Here is a 20,620-nt window from a genome sequence, read left to right as displayed (position 1 = left end):
GCCGTCGAAGAAAAAAAAAAATTGAAATGTTGCTGCTTGCTTCAAACGCTAAATAAAAAAAAAAAAAATATTTGATCGGCCAAGTCTTTTCCTACATAACCTTTTTGAACTTTTACAACATAAAGCTCTTCTTTACGATACTTCATAAGTTCAATTGATTCGCCATTCCTTTCTTAATATACCTTGTATAATACTTCTCCACCCTTGTTCATTAATACTTTTGCAGTTTCTGTGCGCCGGAATTTTTCCTTAAGCTGCGCATCAGATCTCGCTCGTATGCTATTCCTGTCCAAGCCATAGAGGGTATTATAGATTTACAACACGACACAAACCCCCGATTAACCCTCTTTTCTATTTTCTGTTGATTCATTATGGCCGAAAAGCAGGAAGCTACTAGTAAGAAATACGAATTATAGGTATATACAAGTTATGAATGTAAACTAATCTTGGTCTCGTGTGCAGCTCAACCCTCCAGCCAGGAAACCGAAACCCTAAACGGCCAACCAGAAAATGCTAAGGTTGACTCTAACGGTCAGACAGCTGAAGAAGAAGTAGAGGACAATGCGGATGGTACGACCAGTAACCTTCTTAAGTGTATAACGATACACTTCATGCTAACTATAGCTTATAGCATTGTACCCTCTTACTATTCAGCTCCCCCATGAGCCAAGCAAAATCCATTTGATGGTTAGCATATACTCTTGTTTGCTATGCAAGTACGATATCGAATGTAACTAACCTTTGCAAAGGTCTCGCCTCAAGAACAAGTCCATGAACTACGTCAGTCCGTCATCGAACTGCCCGCCGCCTTTCAGTACTCCTGCTTCCACTTCGAGCACGCCGGCGAACGTATCAACGACTTCGTTCAGGTTTCCGATGTAAAAGGACTAGGACCAGACGCAGAGATCCGTTTAGTGGAGGATCCTTACAATGAGAAAGAGGCAAGAATACATGTCATCCGAATTCGGGACTTGGTGGGTGCCGCAGGAGATCGGACTGATACTCTGAATGGTGTCTTGCCTGGAGTCTCCCTTTTCGACTCAGTTACCACTAGCGCTCAGGATATTGATAATGTCCAAGCTAGTGCCTACGAATTCGAAGCTCCTGCGAAGCCCTCGACTCTCATACCACAAGAGGAAGAGCCCGCTCCTAAAACAGTAAAATCCATTGCTCTATCGCCATGGAACCCTCCACCCTACCACCTCAGACAGAAGGGTCACTTGCTATATCTACTCGTTACTACCAACGAGGGGGAGCAATACCAAATTACCTCACATGTTAGCGGGTTTTATGTGAACAAGTCTTCAAATAGCAAATTCGACCCCTTACCTCGAGCTGCTCCTAAGGGGCACTCCGCTCACTCCTTACTAACACTATTAAACCAAATCTCGCCCTCTTTCTCCGAAACTTTCGAGCAGTTATTGCAGTATAATAACAAGAAAGACCCTCTCGCAACATTCCAAATGACAAACGCTATCCCTGCGGCACCGTGGTTAGTACCTTCACAGTCTTCACCCTTGTGTGCCCATAGTTCGGACATCACAAGAACTCAAGAGGGATATCTTATCTCCGGTGTTGATAACACGGACACCCTACGAGACTGGAATGAAGAGTTCCAATCGGCGCGAGAATTACCTAAGGAGACAGTTCAAGATCGTGTCTTCAGAGAGCGATTTATCTCGAAGCTTTTCGCCGACTATTCCGATGCCGCCGCGAGAGGTGCCATCTTAGTGGCTCGTGGTGAAGTCACCCCTCTTAACCCGACCGAGGGCCGCGATGCCCAAATTTTCGTCTACAACAACGTATTCTTCTCCTTTGGAGCTGATGGTGTTGGCACTTTCACTTCAGAGGGTGGCGACGATGCTGCTAGGGTTGCTACTGGCAAGGATGTCAATGGTGTGCGTATAGTCAACCAACTTGACATCGACGGACTATACAGCCCCGCAACCGTCGTGGTCGACTACCTCGGAAAGCGAATAGTTGGACAGACAGTTGTTCCAGGTATATTCAAGCAGAGGGAACCCGGCGAGAACTCCATTGAATATGGTGCGGTAGAGGGCAAGGAAATTGTCGCTGCTGATGAACGATTCGCGCCCACATTTGAAAAGCTTTCTAAGGCCCTGAAGGTCAAGAAGCACCCGGTATGGGATAAGGATGGCAAGCGATTCGACCTGGAAGCTAGCGTCGAGACTAAGGGATTGATGGGCACTGACGGGCGAAAATACGTTCTTGATCTATATCGCATCACCCCCCTTGATGTATTATGGCTGGAAGAAAATGAAAGTGCTGAGGGAGAAAAGAAAGAACTCGAGTACCCTCACCGCATGACGGTATTGAGACCGGAACTCGTGGAATTATTGAGGAACCAGAAGTGGACCGAGTGGGTTAACAAAGAGCTTGCGCGACTAAAGCAACAATCTCAGAACAAGTCTAAGGACGAATCTAAAGACGAATCCAAGGATGAGGAAACCGAAAAAGATGAGGAGAAATTGTCCGCGGAGGAGAAGAGCGCTGATGAAGAGAAGCCCAAGGAGTCTAGCGACAGTGCCCCAGCCGAGGCCGAAGAGCAACGCATTGACGCTTCCGAATTCCATTTCGCACTCAACCCAGACGTTTACAGTGGTCAAGTCCCGCAAACCGATGCCGAAAAGGAGGAGTTGGCTGCCGATGAGGCGGATGTACGGAATGCATGCAAATATCTACGCGAGTCAGCAATTCCTGACTTCGTTAACGATATTAATGTCTCTGATCTACCTTTCCCCATGGATGGTCAATCTCTTGCCAAAATGATGCACAAGCGTGGAATTAACATGAGATACCTTGGCAAGGTCGTATCTCTTTGCGAAGGTCCTAGACTCCAACGTCTCCGAGACCTAAGCATACAAGAGATAATATCGAGAGCATTCAAGCACGTTTCCGGCAAATACCTGCGATATCTACCTATTCCCCTTACCTCCTCTTGTGTTGCCCATTTACTCAACTGTCTTCTCGGATCTGGTTTCAACAGCAAACCTACCGCTGATATTGACGAATCTCTAAGAGTCCTATACCCAGAGGCCGATCTAGGATTTGCCAACGTTACCCCAGAAAGCCTTCGACAAGAAATTGAAGCTGAGGCAGTTCGCCGATTCAAGTATACCTTGGAATCGGATTGGCATGCCCGTATAAAGCACCTGCAACTCCTCCGCGAAGTGTCCTTGAAGCTTGGTCTTCAGTTAGTAGCAAAAAATTTCCAATTCACCAACGAACCCGCCGCTGCCCCGCCTACCAACGGTGTCAACGGCCACACCAATGGTGATAGCAAGAAGAAAAAGAAGAAGGCAAGGGATGGTTCTCCGTCTTCTGTTGCATCTTCCATCAGCAGTCCAACTACCTTTATTCCAGACGATGTCGTCAACGTTGTTCCTATCATTAAGGACTCTGCGCCGAAGAGCACCATCTCTGAAGAGGCATTAGAAGGTGGTCGACATTCCATTATGCAAAATAACAGGAAAATCGGCCAGGAGCTGTTATTAGAGTCTCTAACCCTTCACGAGCAGATTTATGGAATTTTGCACCCTGAAGTTGCACGAGCGTATTCCAGCTTGGCACAAATTTATTACCAACTTGAGGAGAAGGAAGCTGCTGTTGATTTGGCAAAGAAGGCTGTCATTGTATCTGAGCGAACTATCGGTGTTGACTCGGCTGAGACATTGCTGTACTACCTGAACCTAGGACTTTATGTTCATGGATCTGGTGATAGCAAGACAGCCCTCGCATACGTCAAGCATGCTCTTGATCTGTGGAAGATCATCTATGGCCCCGATCACCCAGATTCGATCACAACTTTGAACAATGCGGCAGTCATGCTGCAGCATATGCAGGCCTACCACGAATCGCGCATCTGGTTTGAACAGGCCCTTGCCGTTTGTGAGCGTGTAATGGGCAAGCAATCTCTTCAGGCCGCTAGCCTCCTCTTCCAGCTCGCCCAAGCACTCGCTTTGGATAACGAGTCCAAATCCGCTCTTGGCAAGATGCGTGAGTGCTACAACATCTTCCTGCATCAACTCGGCCCCGAGAACAATAACACCAAGGAAGCTGAGACATGGCTGGAGCAACTGACACAAAATGCCGTGGCTATTGCTAAGCGGGACAAGGATGCCCAAGCAAGACGCCTACGCGCAGGAATACGATTCCCCCCTCGCAATGTGGCGCTTGGTGGCGGGGGCGCGGGGGCCACAGCGCAGCCTGCCGCTCTCAACCAGCCGAAGTCGGATAAGCCGGATGCACGAAGCATCGACGATCTTATCAAATTTATTGAGGGTAACACGGCTCAGAAGAAGAGCACTAAAAAGCGAGCCGGGCGCAGCGGTCCTAAGACCCGCGTTGGTGCTGCAGTAGCCACTTCATGATAACTTGAAAAATGATTACGGGGAATGAAGTCTGATATGAAACACTAGCATAAATGAGGACTGGGGATGGATAGGTGCATGAAAGGACGGGAAATGGTAAGGGATAGGGTGATGAATTACAAAAAAGCAATAGCGTCTACATACGACCTCGGGCATCGCATTTTCTCCAGGTTTTGCAGGCGTTTTTCTCTGGAACGGAAAGGAACGGAACGGAGGCAAGATTTGTGTTGTTTTGTCTTCATTTTTTTTCTCTTTTTTTCCAGTTGCATACCTAAGGTTAGATCTCAAAGTCGCTTTTTGCATGGCAGCAAGCATTTACACAACACAATCTTCGGTCTTCACCCACTCGGTACTCATCCTATTAGGGTATACCACATCATATCCGATACAAATACTTGAGGAGGACACATATGTATATAAAATGAGGCAAGGTACATGGCAATCGGTCGGTCGGCTGGTTGGTGGTTACTCAAAGTACAAAAAAAAGCAAAATAGCTACAAGCGGGGCATCATCTCAGGAAAGGAAACCGGCACACACAACTCATACATACAAAACTCAGCGCAATAAGCACGGAATGTGGTTGCGGTCTATATTGCGTGTCAATAGATATCAATCTTCACTCTTGTAAAACTTTGACTTGTGCCTTAAATCGTGTCTAATAGTGGGCTAACTTTTTTTTATAAATGTTAGGTCAGAAAGTCGATATATATCACATATGCATGAGATATTGGATATTTTAGGTACTGATGGATATCAAGGCATATAACTTAGCGTCTCTTCATTGGTTGAAAACTAAGCTTCTGCAAACCTAGACTTGGACAAAAATTTTTGAAAGTGACGACAGAGACGGACAACTTTGACTCATTGCGAGATGTTACCGAGATCATCGATCGCGAATATGTCCGACGGTGCCTCCCACCCCTATCCTGCTATTTAGATATAATTTTCCATCGTTCCCCTCTTTTCGTATCCCCTAAACTCCATCGATCCTCTCAGCAGTAATGCCAAGTTCTCCTCCCTTTCCTCCCTTTTTGGTATTCACTTAGAGAAGAAAAAAACAGAAGGGCAAAAAGGGATACAATCAAAATCAAATGGACTAGAAACGCCGGGTTTTAGTACCTTATGCCTGGCCTGCCTCATATGAAGTACATAACCTGCCTCGCCTCCTGCCGACCTGACAACCGATCCTTTCCCGCCTGGTGATTTTGTGTGCCCCGCCAGACTTCCAGAGTTTCCTTGGTGTCGCACAAAAATATTTGATTCAAATCGAAGTGTTGAATAATGAACTCCTAACGCCGTTGATGATAGTGTGGGGTGGTAGATAGGTAAAGTCGGGAAGCGGAAGGGTGAGGAAAAGTGCCACCGCGCAAAATGCAAAGCCTTAAAAATAGTACATCGAGAGAGAAAACAAAAAGTCAAGCTGTAAAAAGCAAGTCATCCGAGTCGTATCCTTGTAAGTACTCCTTACGTGGGTCCAAAGATGGGGTCCGGGCAGTTGCCCAGTTGCTATCCTTCAGTCGAGATTCCCTCACTAGAGGGTACAGAGAACGGACGGATTGTCCTCCATCCTTTTACACTCGGCCTCCGTTGGCCTTGGGGATCATATTACCCAGACCAACAGGAGCGTGGTAAGAACCGATACTCTGAAAACCCCTATACATTCCTGTTAGCTGATGTCCCCCAACCTATACTTGAACTTCAGGGGGGTGTTTTGTCATACTTAGTTAAGTCGTAACCACCTTCCTCTTCATCATCATCTACAATCGGTGCTCTCTCCTGTGTCTCAGTACGCGCGGATCTTGTCGACCTAGTCGGACTGGCTTGTGGCGAGCGATCGCGCGCGGCTGGAGGGGGACTGCTGCTGTTCACGAGCCCGAGCGGTTTCAACGGACTCATATCGTATTGAGGCGGTTTCAGGGGAGTGCTCTGGATATCAGCGTACTTCCAAAAAGGCGCAGGCGAACTTGTCGGCATATGCTGACTAGGCCGTTGAGCAGTACTAGGTGGCGCTAATCGTGGATGTACACGCAGAGGCGCCGGAGTAACAAAGGAAGCCCCTTCATCTTGAAGGTACGAAGACGAAAGAGTCGGTGGGGAATTTGGAAGCGTATCGGCCGTAGCAAATGAGGCGGACGCGTCAAATGGCTTGCGTCGCGGGAGTGGGCTACCATCTTGGAAGCTCGCCGGTCCTGCTGGGAGAAATTTGCGGTCCGGTGTGACTTGAGACAAGTTTAAGGCCGGTTTTGGGGGCGGCGAGGTGTTTGGGGAAGCTTTGCGCTTTCGAGCCGAGGTTGGTTCGCGGGTTGAAACATCTCTGGGACCATGGGTGATATAGCTCAGCTGATTAGGCTGACTGGGCGACGAAGGAGCTGAAGAACCACGATGGCCACCGCGGCCACCCTTGTAGGCCACTCGGATCATCTCATCTCGCGCTTCTGGTACAATCTCCCACTTCATTCCCTTTCCAGGCTCATCTGTCGAACGGGGTGCTTTCATAAAGGACTTATTCAACGACAAATTGTGTCTTATCGAGTTCTGTAACTGCATCAGCGAATAATTTTGTAAATTGATAAAATGTGGGGATATCCTACCTGCCAACCAGAAGGGGGCTGATGCCTATAGTAGGCATAGTGAGTAGTAATGTACTGATAGATACCAGCAAGGTTCAACTTCTCTTCATTGGTGCTCATGATAGCCTGTGTGATCATCTGAGCATAACTAAACAAAGGCTTAATATGCTTATTCTCGTCCTTGCTTAAGTCCACATCGCTTTGGCTCATTATTACAGTACCAGAGGAACCATGCGCAGGCGTCTTCTGTTGTGAAGTCGGCGGGCGACTTTTAACCGAGGGTGGGGTTCCGGGTCGGCGGTAATCAGGAGGCGCGGGCGCAATCGGTTGCTGAAATAGCTGGCCTCGAGACGACGAAGGTCTTCCACTAGCCTGAGAAGATGCGTGGTCTGTAGAGGGTGCTGTTGGTAGCGCAGTCCTGCCAGTTTCACGCACGGGACTCGATCGTGCAGGTTTAATACCAGCTTGTTCAAGATACGTAGGGTGTATGCGGAGAGGGCCAAGACTACCCGGCAAAACGAACATCATCTCAATGCCGCCGACCTCGATGACCTCGCCACTTGACAGAGGGTGGGGGTCATCCGCTTTCTTCAGAGTCACGGTGTCCACTTTGAGTCCATTGCGGCCCTTCGCTTGGAGGAACCATTTGCCCGCATCGGAATCGTAGTAAATGATAGCTGTCTGGCGTGAGAATGTCTTCGAAGGACCGAGATCGATGTGAACAAAGTCTCTATCTTCCGGATCGTGGGCGGAGGGTTGCGGTTGAGTTGGATCGGAAGTTCTACCGATGTTAATGGATAAGGACCTAATGTAGTAAGTCCAATCTTGCGCCGATATCTTGGCATAAGCTTCTATGTCTTCGGTTTTTGCTTCGTGTATAGCATTGGCGTGATCTTTGCTAGCTTGGGTAGGAACGCTTCGTAGATGTTGAGTAACTTGGGTGATCAATCCATCGTCGTTATTAGGACCTTCGGCTGCCGAATGGTAGTTATCGACGGTGAGGCTCGATCCTTCATCTTCGATGGGCTCCGACGGAGGTTCTTCTACCTGCGCACACAGCACGTTATTAGCATGCATAAATAATGGGGTAAAAGAATAAAGAATGGACGGGACTCACCTTTCTTCTACGTTTAGCCGGTCGTGTTGGTGATGATTGTTCAAGCGGGGCAGGACTCGGGCTAATTTCGCGAGGCCGGCGCGTCCTCTGTGATCTCTTAGATGATGGAGGCATGATTGGCTCCCATTACAAAATCGTAAGTGGGAGACAACAATGATATTCTATTAGAAATAGAAGAAGTCGCGAAACGAACAAGCAAATGTATGTCGATATTACGTATTCGAGGAGGGGTCGGCGCGGGTGGAATGAGGATAGCAATGTCCCGCAATGAGAATTGCCCAGGTGGCCGAAAAACCGCGATTCAAATCCAAGCCCGCGAATACTTAAGTGGGGTTTAGGTTTGTCAAGGGTCGGGTATGTCTGAAAAGGTTTAATGGTATGTAAGTGGTGTGGTAATGGTAGGAGTTGGTAAAGGTGGTATTAACGCGGTAGAGGGAAATGAGGCGCGCCAGTTTGGGAGGAAGAGGCGGGAAAGTTTTATCTAATGAATGATACAGTCAGAGAGAAATGGCCAAAAAACTAAAAGAATTAGATTAAATGGACAATCAATGTTCGGACTAGGTTAATTACCCTAAATTCCTGCTTGTGAAGTTTTATAAGTAATTGCGATCGAGTGTAAACTTTATTCAATAGGGAAGCGACGTAGGATATATGAATGCGATTGCGTTGCGACTGCGATGCGATGGTTTTCAAATATTGACTGGTGATGTGGTTTGTTTAAAAAATGTCGATCGGTCGCGCCTTCCGCCTTGTTACGCAACTTAAAAACATCCCTGTCACCACTTTTTTCTCTTAAGGAGCCCACCGAGGCGCGTCACCTTTTAAAACACTTCCCGATTCTATAAAGTGCCCCAAGCTCCTTGCTCACCCCCCATCTCTTTCCCGCCAGCCCGCCCGCCTTTTTTTTTTAGCCTCATTATTTTTCTTACTATGTGCATCACCGAAAAAAGAAAAAAACCTAAGAATTATTTTCGCCGAGGCACTGTTAAGATAGGTGTGCGTACATAACTATTTTTATGAAATCGATTCACAAATAGTTCGTAGCCTGCGTATTTATTTCTATTATCATATTTCTTCGTCACTATTACCATCACCATCTTTCCTATAGCTGTATAGCCTCTTTATTTTTATTTTTACTTTTATTTTTTTAGTAAAATGTTCACCAATTATCTTCATTCGTTCTATGTACGGCTCGCGATTTGACCCTCATTTCTATTCGCCAAAATTGCCCCGTAATTCCATCGAGAAACTTCCAATTCGCTGTAGTTCGATCTTCTACCCCGTCCCCATTGGCCCAGGCTGAATTCGATTTCTGCGCATCATTGCGGAGACATCGGCCCCAGCCTCTATTTCTTTTCTATTCATAACATATTTCTGCAAACAATGCCAGAATACATCTTAGCGTGACCATTTTAAAGTCAATTGCCAGTCGACCCATTGCCTTATGAACTGGTCACGAGACTCTTGTTCCTGTTTGAGGACTCCCTCATCGTCTCTCCTATCTATTCATGATTAAGCCCTTCCCATTCGGGACTATACGGAACCCCGAATCTACAGTTCAGGAAGTACTTGACCCCGCCAGTGATAATGTTATGCAGCGACATCGATGTTCCCCTGCTTACTACACCCTCAAAATACATACGTAATCTTCACTAATTTTGATAGTTGACACTATATCCAGATACTTTACAGATGCGATAGATTTTCCGCGTCGGATTAAGAGGTACCGGTAACCGGCTCGGGTTTGACTTTTTACATCTTAGCCGATGGTGTATGCCTACCATCGGCTTCCAAAGTTGCAAACCCGTGGGGGCCGCTCGGCTTGTTTCGCATATCTGTATCGGCTTCATAACATGTTAGAATATCTAGGTAGAACAACTCCGTCCCCATTCTTTTACTCAGATCCAATGGTTTATACACAGCTATGAAGGAACGCCTCACGTTACTGTTAAGCGCCGAGGCCTTTTCTAACAGATAGATATTTGGTCTTCATGGTATCTGAAATGTTTCATCGTAGAGAATTTCAATACATGACTGCGTCAAGCAGTAAGGCCAATTTCTTGGAACCGGACGAGTTCTTACAGACAAGGCTCGGGCCGGTTCTAACGAGTGTACCGAACATGTTCAAAGATATCTTTTAAGTTTCCACTGTAAGTTATTCTGACTTAAGCATTTCCCTATTTCGAACGTGCCGCCATTTTGCTCTTTGGTTAAGTTGGAGGTAATTGTAGCTGAGTAACACCAACATATGCTATAAGTGGCCACTATGCGTCAGTACGAATACCGAATTCTCTTCTCTTTCTTTCATTGATACCTAGGTGAATTAATCTATCTAGGCAGTCAGCTTATTCAAAATAAAATACACTCACACATGACAAATACCAATACTCTTATATAATACACAACAGCATTGGTAATGCACGAGGTTGTTATAGACATCTGTTTCTAGCCCCGACATGCCCACACATATATGCGTAGCTGAAGACCTTCTAACCTGACTATAGTCAAGGGTCACGATGATCTTTTCCCTCGATAAAAATTGTGTGACTAGCGAGGGGCGGATCCTTCTGTGTCCCAACTTCGTCGACGTAACCCCCCACTGAGAAGAGACTTTGTCGACAGCCTTGACTCAAACATAAGTCCTGTCGGTTCCCTATCACAACTGCATGCAGGTTCTTGATTCCTATGTTCCCGGCTTTCTGATTGGTAGGCTAACGATGTGTTCGCCGGGGACCTGTATATACTGCATTTCGTGCTACCTAAGACTAAGACATCCGAAGCCACCGAGTCAGTGTGGTGGTTCGATATTATTATTATTTATACTCGGACTCATCCGAACCGACCAAGATATGCCATGGACTCCGAATAAAATTAGCGACGGGATATCTGACAGAAGATATTCTAGGAGGGCGCTCGTCTCATCTGTCAATCCGCAAATACGGACAATTGATATCATAAACGGAAGGGATTAAGTGAGACTTTCTTCGCGATCAACATCTGAAATGACAAATTAGCTTCCCAGTTTGCTGAACCGATGCACAAAATACCTAGGTACCAAGAATAGGGCCTTTTCCCGTAAATAGTGGCGACCTATGCATCGCTGAGCTGGTAGGATCGCGCGGGAGATGCAGCAAGCTGGATATGTCCAAGACTTCAACGTAGTGAAACGTGGGACGGACCGCCGCCGATTGTGGAAGACATAAGGCTCTCTTGGAAAAGGCTACACATAGAATCGAAAGAGGATTGATTTAGGACAGTTTGTTGAGTTGTTACACGGTTCTTAGGGATATACTTCTCATTCCAATTCCAAATATGTCCTAGGTGGGTTATCGTCATCGTCATCACGGCTATGAATGTTTTATTAGTACAGTCAGCCGGAGCCGCCAGTTCATCGCTATTATCGGATTGATTGCAAGCCACCGGAGGGTATGACCTGGAGGGTCTCATTCGCAGGTACTTTCTTGCATTGTGAGACGGAAGAGTGCGACATAGATACGCAAAGGATTTAAACGTCTTGTATAATATAGGCTGGTTGTGTAATCAGCCTAGGCCTCAAGCGAAGCGTAGCGACGTACCGATGGCAAGGACCGTGACATACGAAGGTAGTAACACATATCGTGGTAACCCAAAGAATACTATGTATGGGATCGAAAGAGAGAACGGTTTCCCCACATCGATGTATTTATGTAGTTTTTCTAGAATGCAGTAAAGCAATTAAATTCACCTAGGTACATATATATGTGACTATACCGCTGTATATACTTTTTAATATGGTTAGACGGTCTTTCTAGACTCGCATAAAGTAAATTTATTAAGTTCAATTGCGCTTTGCTTTATCTAACTTTATTCCTGTCTTGAACAAAATTCTGTTTCACTTACAACAAAAACAGGACATGTTAACTTAACAAGTACAACATCATCAACCTTAAGAGTATGCAGCCTTATTTGTATGAAGACTACCTAACTCTTTGCTTTCACCCTGCCATTAGAATACTTGATTGGTCTACTAGTCGCGCGATGTCGTTGGTAAGGGTTGCAACGCGTCAGAATCAACCGCTCGAAACGAGTTAACTCGAACCAACAATCCGAGATTGGCGACGAACAAAATGACGGGACCAATCACGACCGAAACAACCTTGAAGGTGAGGATGCGTACCTCATACACTATTACAAGACAAGACCTACATGTAAATCCACAACCTACTATAATCGTTCCTAGGAATATCATCCTAGGTACTGACAGCTAGGGTCCTACCCGATCCATCAGTAACTCGATATATAGCCCCTTACGTTGGATAGTTCGAATCCTAACGTCGAACTCGAAGCACAACATGAATATCCATGCAAGAAGTTCAACCGTCGGGAATTAGCGTACCCACGATATATCCCTAGCATCAGCACTAACATAAGGTGCATGTGGCATAGCAAGTGCATTGCCGAATATATAGTACTGGGGTTTCGGTTACACCTCGAGACCTCTTCGTCGGCCCGTGTTGCGCTCCCACGTCGCCATCCGGATGCTCTAGGGTGACCATCAAAACCGAGCGATCTCGGCCCGGTATTTGATCTTGCATCTCATTTTTTAGTTATCCTGGACTGTGGGAGCTTTGACAGTCCCCATTCTAAGGATATGGATCCGCTTGGCGGATGATGCCGACCAGGGACTAGATTATTCGTCTAATATCTTCCCTTATTCCTTAATGGTATGGCAACATATAAGCATATTGACTATCACAAGAATGCCCGCTTCATCCGGTAGACGGGCACCTACTTGGAAGCAATTTTCCTCATACAAATTACAATATAGATATTGTAATTTGCCCTATCAAAACTCACCGGTTAGTACTCCGCTTCTTGGCAGCGCCTCATCGTGAGAGCTCTGCTAGTTAGCTGTCGACGTCACCTTTATCCTCCCGATTTCATGGCGAGAAGTCCCCCCACTAAGGGTGAAGACGCCATTCAAATTCGGATACTTCAGCCTGCATAAATCCGCGGGATCGGCTTTCCTGTAACCACACCATTGCATGACAAGGACCTGTTGCTGAAGAAACTAGCCCCTTGGAACCAGGTCAACCCGCAGACACTTGCCTATAGCCAACGAAATCAACGCATTTCTCCAAAATCAGCCAATCATATAATAGCTTATCATATACAGGTATATAGCGGTGAGATATGTAGCATTTCAAAAGCTACGGAGTCTAGTGCTCGAAACGGCGAAGACCTCGCTGCTACCATTGGCTCGTGGAGTTGCAGTAACTCCATTAACCTATGTAGGCACGTCACTAATAATCTTCAACTCCTTCTAGACGTTAAGACCGACTAATATCCCTGCTTCTAGATCTCGGGTACTTTTCTATCTGTCCGCTATTTTACAGGTCCTATATTTTTGAAGGGATTTATACCTTCGATAGGAACAAGGAAGACACCCTACCACCTGCTACCTATGCTGTGTAGGTTGTACTTCGTCCAATACGAAGCTTGACTAGGGACCACTATATTCTTTGTCATGCCCACTAATGTCTATGTGCTGTAGATCCAACTATCCCTCACCGGCTACATGGAAATATTTCTTCATGATTGGGTACTATTAGGCTAGTAGCGGCAAAGTCCAATGTGACCGAAATGTCCTACCCATACTGGAAAGGGCTTGTCCACCGGGCTATCCCATATTTAAAATGTAGATATAGGGCGCCCATGGAAGCACGGGTTTTTCTTTCAGTAACAAAGAGAAAGAAGCAAAGGCAGTCTTATTCTTCAAAGCGGTCATCTTACCCAGACGAAAGCAGCACAATGCTCATCAAACCAGCAGGAGAAACCCCAGATACCTATCTGGCCAAGAAGATGAATCTACTATGGCCATCAGTCGACGCCAACGCCGTGAAATCGATACCTAGTCACAATGATGATGTTACATCTACTACTTTGTCGTCCCCCGCTACACAAGAAGAAAATGGGATAGATTCCCATCGACTTCTTGTTATGGGGGGCAACGGCAACTACCTACATCTTTCAGACGGGCGTCAGATACTAGATGCTTGTGGAGGAGCGGCCGTGGCAGTGAGTGATCTTTTTTCATTCGAACACCCCCCGAGTTAGCCAAATATCTTCAGACACTGCCATCTTCCAGAGCACAAGCATAGATTTGCAGCCTAAGATTATTCATCTATGTGGATTAATTGGCTTACATCAAGTCTCTCAGTGCATCGGACATGGAGTGAGGGAGGTCTCTGAAGTGATAGCCGCCCAGTCTGCTACTGTCTCTTATGTGGCTTGGGGTTTCCTCGATAGTCAAAGCCGACAAGACTTGAGTCGATGGCTATTCAAGAGTTCCAATGATCACTTCGCCAAGGCATGGATCCTATCATCTGGTATGCTGTAATCCCACCTGTTGATTGTACGGACCCCTGCTCAGAATTATTTGGATATTAGGATCCGAAGCCATGGAAGCTGCCATCAAGCTTGCTCACGAGTACTTTGTATGGGTGGGAGAACCCCAACGCGTCAACTACATTGCTCGAGAGGAATCATATCACGGAATCACCATAGGTGCTTTGTCGGTAGGAGGACATGTAACCAGAAGAGGACCATTTGAACCACTCCTCATGTCCAACGTTTATCGCATACCAGCCTGCAATCCTTACCGCCAAAAATTGCCAGGAGAATCTAACGAAGACTTCGTTTCTCGCAAGGCGCAAGAACTAGAGGAGGCATTTCTTAAGGCAGGGCCGGAGACCGTGGCAGCTTTTATTGCTGAACCAGTTGTCGGGGCGGCATCTGGCTGCGTACCTTCCATCCCTGGATACTTCCAGGCTATGAAGGCCGTGTGCGATAAATACGGAGCACTACTCGTGTTCGATGAAGTTATGTGTGGAATGGGAAGGACAGGGACACTACACGCCTGGGAACAAGAGGGCGTCATCCCAGACATACAAGCACTTGGAAAGGGCCTTGGTGGTGGTTACCAGCCCGCCTCCGCGGTATTAGCGAGCAGGAAAATCGTCAACGCTATGGAAGTGAAGGGCGCAACATTCACTCACGGACATACCTATCTAGACCACCCCGTCGTCTGCGCCGCAGCCCTACGAGTCCAGCAAATCATAGAGCGCGACAATCTACTACCCAACGTTCGGGCACAAGGGCGGTATCTAGAAAAGCTACTTCAGAACAAGCTACGAAATCACCCCCACGTAGGCGATATTCGAGGTCGTGGGCTTTTTTGGGGTATCGAGTTTGTTAGCGACAAAGATAGCAAGGAACCGTTCGACCCAACGCTACAACTCGCACGCCGTATCCACGAGACCGCGCTTTCGCCTCCTCATAATATGGCTGTCTACTTTGGTCAGGGGTGCGCCGGCCAGGGTCGAGGAGACCACGTCATGATCATGCCCGCGTATAACGTTACCAGGGAAGTCATAGATACAATCGTCGAGAAGTTCGTCGTTGTACTTGATGATGTTTTCAGCGGGTTACAAAAGGCGGATGTGGATATTGATGTTGGTGTTGGTGTCAAGGCGGAATAAACTGCATAAGATGCCTGCCGTCAGCAGCGTTGGTGGCACCGGTTTTTGGTCAATCACTTATAACACGCGTTTTTGAGGATTCCTCTTAGATGAGAAGGACCTTGTTGGAAGTATGTGAACTAGGTGTTTTACGAATACGTGTGTAGCTTACGCATCTCAATTTGTAGATGATTTTGTATAGTTCCTACTTCTTCCTCCTCTCAAATCACAATCTAGTTAGATAAATACTAGTGATTCTACCATGTATTCTTGTTAGATATATCATAAATGAAACAAGAAGATAGTTCAAATATGGGAAAATACGATATAATTATGCCTCGCTCACTGATTTGTATACACTTTATTCTCTTGGCATGGTTACACAATAATCTACGGACGAACTATCCCCGGGAAACGGGTATTAAGATGATATGTGACGACTTGAAATCTGTTTAGATTAAATAGATTGACTAACTCCTAAGTTTTGACGCTTATCTCGCTAGAAAAAGAAGCTCATAGCGCTGCTGTTGAAGAGGAACCCCCTTAGCCGAAAGAAACCGATTAGACGCTCCTCTCAAGCCCAAGTCTGGGGTGGAGGATTTCTTCCGAAATAAACTCACTAGGCTATTGACACTTCTACTGCGCTCATCACGCCACCACGGCAATACCTGCCAGGGTAGGTAGTAGTTATGATAATTTGATAGCATGAGTCTATATCCAGTAGCAGCTTAGGTCTTAGTACAAGACAACGCAGCGTAGCGACTACCCCTTTTCCCTCCTCCCCACGAACCCAACCCCTAATTTGACTCCCGACATCCAATACCGACAAGCTCTCATCCTATCATACTCGAACATCTCCAAACCGGCGGATAATCGTCTCGCATATGAAGTCCTCATCAGCGCCGTAGGCGCGCAGTAGCAACTACCGTCTCGCTCTCGTGACGTCCTATTAATGCTTCTTGCTTACGCTTACGCGTTACATCGCAGGTGTATCTAGTTATAATTCGGTATAATTTTAGTGGGAACCCCCCTCTCTTCCACGTCTGCATGCCTAGCTAGGTAACCGTGTGCCTTATGAGGTGACCATTACTGGTCTGACCGAAAGTTCTTCAACGGAACATTTCCGTCGGGTAGATCGGTACGGTTAGTCGGGTCATAAGGAAGGGGCGTTTGAGCAAGGGGGGGTAGTAACGTCACCGCCTAGAACCCCCCATACATAACTTTGACAAAAAAAAGTTGCGTGCGGGATGCCGATGATCGGGCCGTGTTGAGGGTGCCCATACGACCTGGGGATTCGGCCCGGGTTTAGCGCGTTAATATTGGCTTGGACGTGACTCAGGTAAGGGAACATGCGCTAAACAGGGATAATGGACTTCTGCTGTCGATATTGAAACCGGTGTAACCAGTCCCTGTAACTTCTACGTTATACTCGGGCGTTCGGTCCCGATTGTTCAAGATATGCGAACTCAAGGCCAAGTGCCGTGTAAAATCCGAGACGTTCTTCTCCGTCCTCCTACTTAAGTGCTAGATTTGGCTGGCGCGGATAGGCTCATGATGAATTTTGAAGACTCGCGAAAACCGGTTTTCTTCCGGTCAAGTTGTGGTCTGAGATGGAGCAGGCCATGTCTGCAACCCAATTCTTTGACGCCGCCGACCATCTGCGGGGGTCCTTTGATTGTGTGTATAGGGGTGACATAAAGACGATGTAACAGGGTTCGGGCAAAAACTGTGAATGGAGTATTCTCGGAATGGCCGCGTACTGATGATCATCGCTCTAGTAAAGGTTTGGTCGTACCACAAGATGGTCACCCACTAGGACTAAGTGATGTCCTTGCGTATGTGAGAGAGTTGACGCTCACTCGTCATCATCTTCATCGCTATCACTTGACCAGCCCTCTCTGTAACTATCGGCGATTTCAGCAAGTTCGTTACCTATTGTCTCACGGTCCTCTAGCCCGATAGAGCGGACGACGGTGCTACGTAAAGCCTTCACTTTGTCCGTAACCGTCGAATCTGTGGATAATGCTGTTTGAATGGATACGTGATCTTTCACAGCATGGCCATAGATGTCCTGGAATATTCTAGGATAGCTGTCGATAATCGGGAAAGCAACTCGTGACCGATAGCTGCGAATTTAGTCAGTATCAAACCAAGTCAAATAATAAAACCTGATCGCGCTTACTTATGGACTTTCGGTCTACGACGCATGGCATACAAGCCTCGATCTCTTGCTTCTAATTCTTCCTCGTCGTTGACCGAGTCTAGGCTCTTCGGTCCTCTATCAGCCAGCACCTGGCTAAAAATATGTCGTTTTCGACGTCTCCTTCCGTTCGGGTCAAGGTTAAGGTCTTGAGGGGACGATAAGTCGATATCCAAGCTCGCAGCGCCCTTCTGCGAACCCGACGCAGACTCATCGTCTGCGTCCACGCCATTCTCATACAAGCTACGCACGTTTTCGCCCCGTCCATTCAAACCGTTACCGATACCATTTGTACCATTTTGATGGGGCTTTGGTTCCTCAGAGATACTCATCTCCAGGCTCGCAATAGTCTGCTTCCCAAATACGTTCAGGAGGTCAGTCATGTTGCTGAAGTTACTAGAGTAGACGCGGTCGGACGTTTTTAATCGAGTATAAAGAGTCGTACTCTCCAGAGCCGCAGCGAAAAGAGCAGACACATGCCAAGATGACGAAGGATCAAGTTGAATTGCTCGCGGTAGGGAGCTCTCCGGCAATGCAAGGGGAACGACTAGAGATGCCTGTGAATTGAGCTCTGCCAAGGCTCGTGCCTTGTTGGTCAATTTCAATAGTCTCTTCTCCTATAATATTGTAAGTGAACAATCCCAATTATAAGTCCAGTCAGAATTTGAATACCCTTGGTAAGCCCCTAAATGGCCCTTGTAGCCCAAAAACCCATATTGGGGTCTTCCCATATTCATCCCTGAGGCGTTCCATATACTTGGCAGCAAAACCACCCCAAGCATCGTCAATACCGGTCATGACTTGAAGACCTTGCATTTGATCCGCCTCTTCAACGAAAGGACGTAGATCCCGGTCCAGCAAGTCATGTTCCTTATCGAGCGAACCAAAGAGCTCTTCTCCCATATGCCATTTCTCAAAGGGCATAACAGTTGAGTTGAGTTCGTACTCACTCAGTTGAATGATAGACTTGGGATGGTAGAAAACCCGATTGAAATCCGACCAATATCTAACCGTACTTGTAGTAAGTTCCGGAGGTGCTTGGCCAGCATCGAGGCTTTCTTGATATGAACTGGCCTGAATAGGCTGCTGTCTATGCACCACCGTTTGGCCAGCCCACAAACTACTCGAAGCCGGATCATCATCCACTTCATATAAAGCATTTAATTTCTTCAAGGTTCCGAACCCTCCTTTCAGATCATATATGACAGTTCTGGGCATAAATGTCTCGGTACCATCAGCCCCGAGGCCAGGTCTAAAATGCACATCATGATCAATAGGCGACTCCTCATCGGCGCTATATGTGAAGTAAGATTCTTGGGTATTCCAGAAATGGTTTGCCAGGTAATTGCTCTGCTGGCCAAGCTGCAACGTAATTACCTCACGCATCGTAAAAAGAAAGAAGAGAAAGTAAGTGGCAGGATACAGAGTTGGGCAAGGCTGCGAAAAAGCAAAAGCAATGTGCAGAATAGAATGACAAATGATAAATGACGAAACGCCAGCTGCCGGTCAGCTGATAACTTAACCCGCTTATCGGTGCCGCTGGTTGCCGATAAAGTTCCTTATCGCGTTATAACGAGCGATTCCGAGGTCGAGCCCCTTAACCAAAAAAGCCTCTCTCATAAACAAACTTCCTAAATCTCAACCTATTTATAACCTAAGTTCCCCTACGATTCATTTTTTCGAGACGAAACCGACGCTCATTAAAGATCCGATGTACGTATTATAGCATCAAACATGTCCTCCATAACGCAAGAAATAGAATCATTCAAAACGCCCACCGCCAAGGAACTATCTCCAGTTCCTAAGGTCGGCGACAAGGCGCCAGTACATCCCAACCTGGACCTCCCAATAGATAAACCCACCATCATCGTTTTCCTACGCCATTGTGGATGTCCCTGTAAGTCACTACTGCTATGTACTTCATAATCTCTAATTATATATATTTATTGCACAGAAAAAAAAAAAAAAAAAAAACGCCACATCCCACTCATACCAGATAAACCAATAAATAACTAACATCCCCCCAGTCGCCGAAAAAACATTCAAAAAACTCACCGCACTCAGCACACAATACAAAGAAGTGCACTTCGTCGCAATATCGCACTCCAGTCCCGAAGCGACAGAGCGCTGGGTCGTGAAAGTCGGCGGGAACTGGGAAGTACGGGTGGTCGTCGACTACGAGCGTGAGCTATACTCGCGCTGGGGATTGGGAGTTAGCAATACATGGCATGTCCTAGGCCCCCTAACACTTTATCGCACTCTGAGGTTGGCGAAGGATGAGGATATTTGGAACCGACCGACGGAAAGTGGGAGTAGGTGGCAGACGAGCGGCGCTTTCGCGATCACGGCCGCTGATGGTGTAGTCACTTGGGCCAAGGTCGCGGCCTCTGCGGATGATATCCCAGATTTGGAGGCTGCGATTGCGAGTTTGGGGGTTAAGGTCAAGCCGAAGCCACCTCCGGAGCCGAGGACGGAGGGGTTCTTGTGAGCGGGCTGGTGGTCTTGACACGGCGTGGTCTTTTATTTCAGCATGGCTTAGGGGCGTATTTAGGGGCTTTACGTTTACAGTCTCTTCTGGTTCTTGTCTAGGTGGTTCACCTATTTTTAGCGTCTGGTAGCATTGTACGCATGTTCAATAACATATTGATGATATATCTAACTTGGCTTTAGTTACAAATGATGATATCTCATTTGATGGGTGGTTCATGGATTAGTTGTTTATTCGAGTATCGCTGCATCTCATTAGAGAGCCGACGCCAGAAATGAGTGCCACTATACTCATTCGACTTGCCACTATGAGTGCATCTGGTCTTGGGAATATGACTATGTTGATGATCAGCCT

General features: G+C 46.8%; 5 protein-coding genes across 5 annotated transcripts; 3 read left to right on the top strand and 2 right to left on the bottom strand.

Moving 5' to 3' along the window:
• Positions 1-54: 54 nt before the first annotated feature.
• On the top strand, positions 55-5,076 carry F4822DRAFT_415826 (clustered mitochondria-domain-containing protein). The gene is made up of 4 exons (XM_051459272.1): positions 55-396; positions 463-570; positions 632-687; positions 750-5,076. The coding sequence occupies exons 1-4, from the start codon at positions 372-374 to the stop codon at positions 4,389-4,391; spliced, it is 3,831 nt and encodes a 1,276-aa protein (XP_051310427.1). The 5' UTR covers positions 55-371; the 3' UTR covers positions 4,392-5,076.
• Positions 5,077-5,963: 887 nt separating this feature from the next.
• Positions 5,964-8,193, bottom strand: F4822DRAFT_433195 (uncharacterized protein; the record flags this gene model as incomplete). Its single annotated transcript, XM_051461794.1, has 4 exons — positions 5,964-6,045; positions 6,113-6,927; positions 6,984-8,009; positions 8,080-8,193. 4 exons carry the CDS (start codon positions 8,191-8,193, stop codon positions 5,964-5,966), a joined length of 2,037 nt encoding a protein of 678 aa, XP_051310426.1.
• Positions 8,194-13,869: 5,676 nt separating this feature from the next.
• Positions 13,870-15,599, top strand: F4822DRAFT_433194 (PLP-dependent transferase; the record flags this gene model as incomplete). The annotated part of the gene is made up of 3 exons (XM_051461793.1): positions 13,870-14,136; positions 14,279-14,447; positions 14,509-15,599. 3 exons carry the CDS (start codon positions 13,870-13,872, stop codon positions 15,597-15,599), a joined length of 1,527 nt encoding a protein of 508 aa, XP_051310425.1.
• A 1,582-nt stretch (positions 15,600-17,181) lies between these two features.
• Positions 17,182-19,209, bottom strand: F4822DRAFT_368992 (tubulin nucleotide-binding domain-like protein). The gene is made up of 3 exons (XM_051456243.1): positions 18,451-19,209; positions 17,761-18,395; positions 17,182-17,704 (listed from the first exon to the last, which is right to left on the bottom strand). Exons 1-3 carry the CDS (start codon positions 19,162-19,164, stop codon positions 17,434-17,436), a joined length of 1,620 nt encoding a protein of 539 aa, XP_051310424.1. The 5' UTR covers positions 19,165-19,209; the 3' UTR covers positions 17,182-17,433.
• Positions 19,210-19,512: 303 nt separating this feature from the next.
• F4822DRAFT_433192 (uncharacterized protein) lies at positions 19,513-20,266 on the top strand (the record flags this gene model as incomplete). The annotated part of the gene is made up of 2 exons (XM_051461792.1): positions 19,513-19,675; positions 19,806-20,266. 2 exons carry the CDS (start codon positions 19,513-19,515, stop codon positions 20,264-20,266), a joined length of 624 nt encoding a protein of 207 aa, XP_051310423.1.
• Between the last annotated feature and the right edge of the window lie 354 nt (positions 20,267-20,620).

The sequence above is a fragment of the Hypoxylon trugodes genome (genome assembly GCF_022578975.1).
Source record: "Hypoxylon trugodes strain CBS 135444 unplaced genomic scaffold F4822scaffold_9, whole genome shotgun sequence".
NCBI lineage: Eukaryota > Fungi > Ascomycota > Sordariomycetes > Xylariales > Hypoxylaceae > Hypoxylon > Hypoxylon trugodes.
This window is presented reverse-complemented; position numbering and strand designations above follow the sequence as displayed.

Excerpts from the sequence above, each read along its gene's own strand:
- F4822DRAFT_415826 (XM_051459272.1), top strand. The coding sequence starts at position 372 with ATGGCCGAAAAGCAGGAAGCTACTA. Across the intron at positions 397-462 it reads CGAAAAGCAGGAAGCTACTA|CTCAACCCTCCAGCCAGGAA; the intron begins GTAAGAAATACG and ends TCTCGTGTGCAG. Across the intron at positions 688-749 it reads CAAGCAAAATCCATTTGATG|GTCTCGCCTCAAGAACAAGT; the intron begins GTTAGCATATAC and ends ACCTTTGCAAAG.
- F4822DRAFT_368992 (XM_051456243.1), bottom strand. The coding sequence starts at position 19,164 with ATGCGTGAGGTAATTACGTTGCAGCTTGGCCAGCAGAGCAATTACCTG. Across the intron at positions 18,396-18,450 it reads CATTTAGGGGCTTACCAAGG|GAGAAGAGACTATTGAAATT; the intron begins GTATTCAAATTC and ends ACAATATTATAG. Across the intron at positions 17,705-17,760 it reads CGTAGACCGAAAGTCCATAA|CTATCGGTCACGAGTTGCTT; the intron begins GTAAGCGCGATC and ends CTAAATTCGCAG.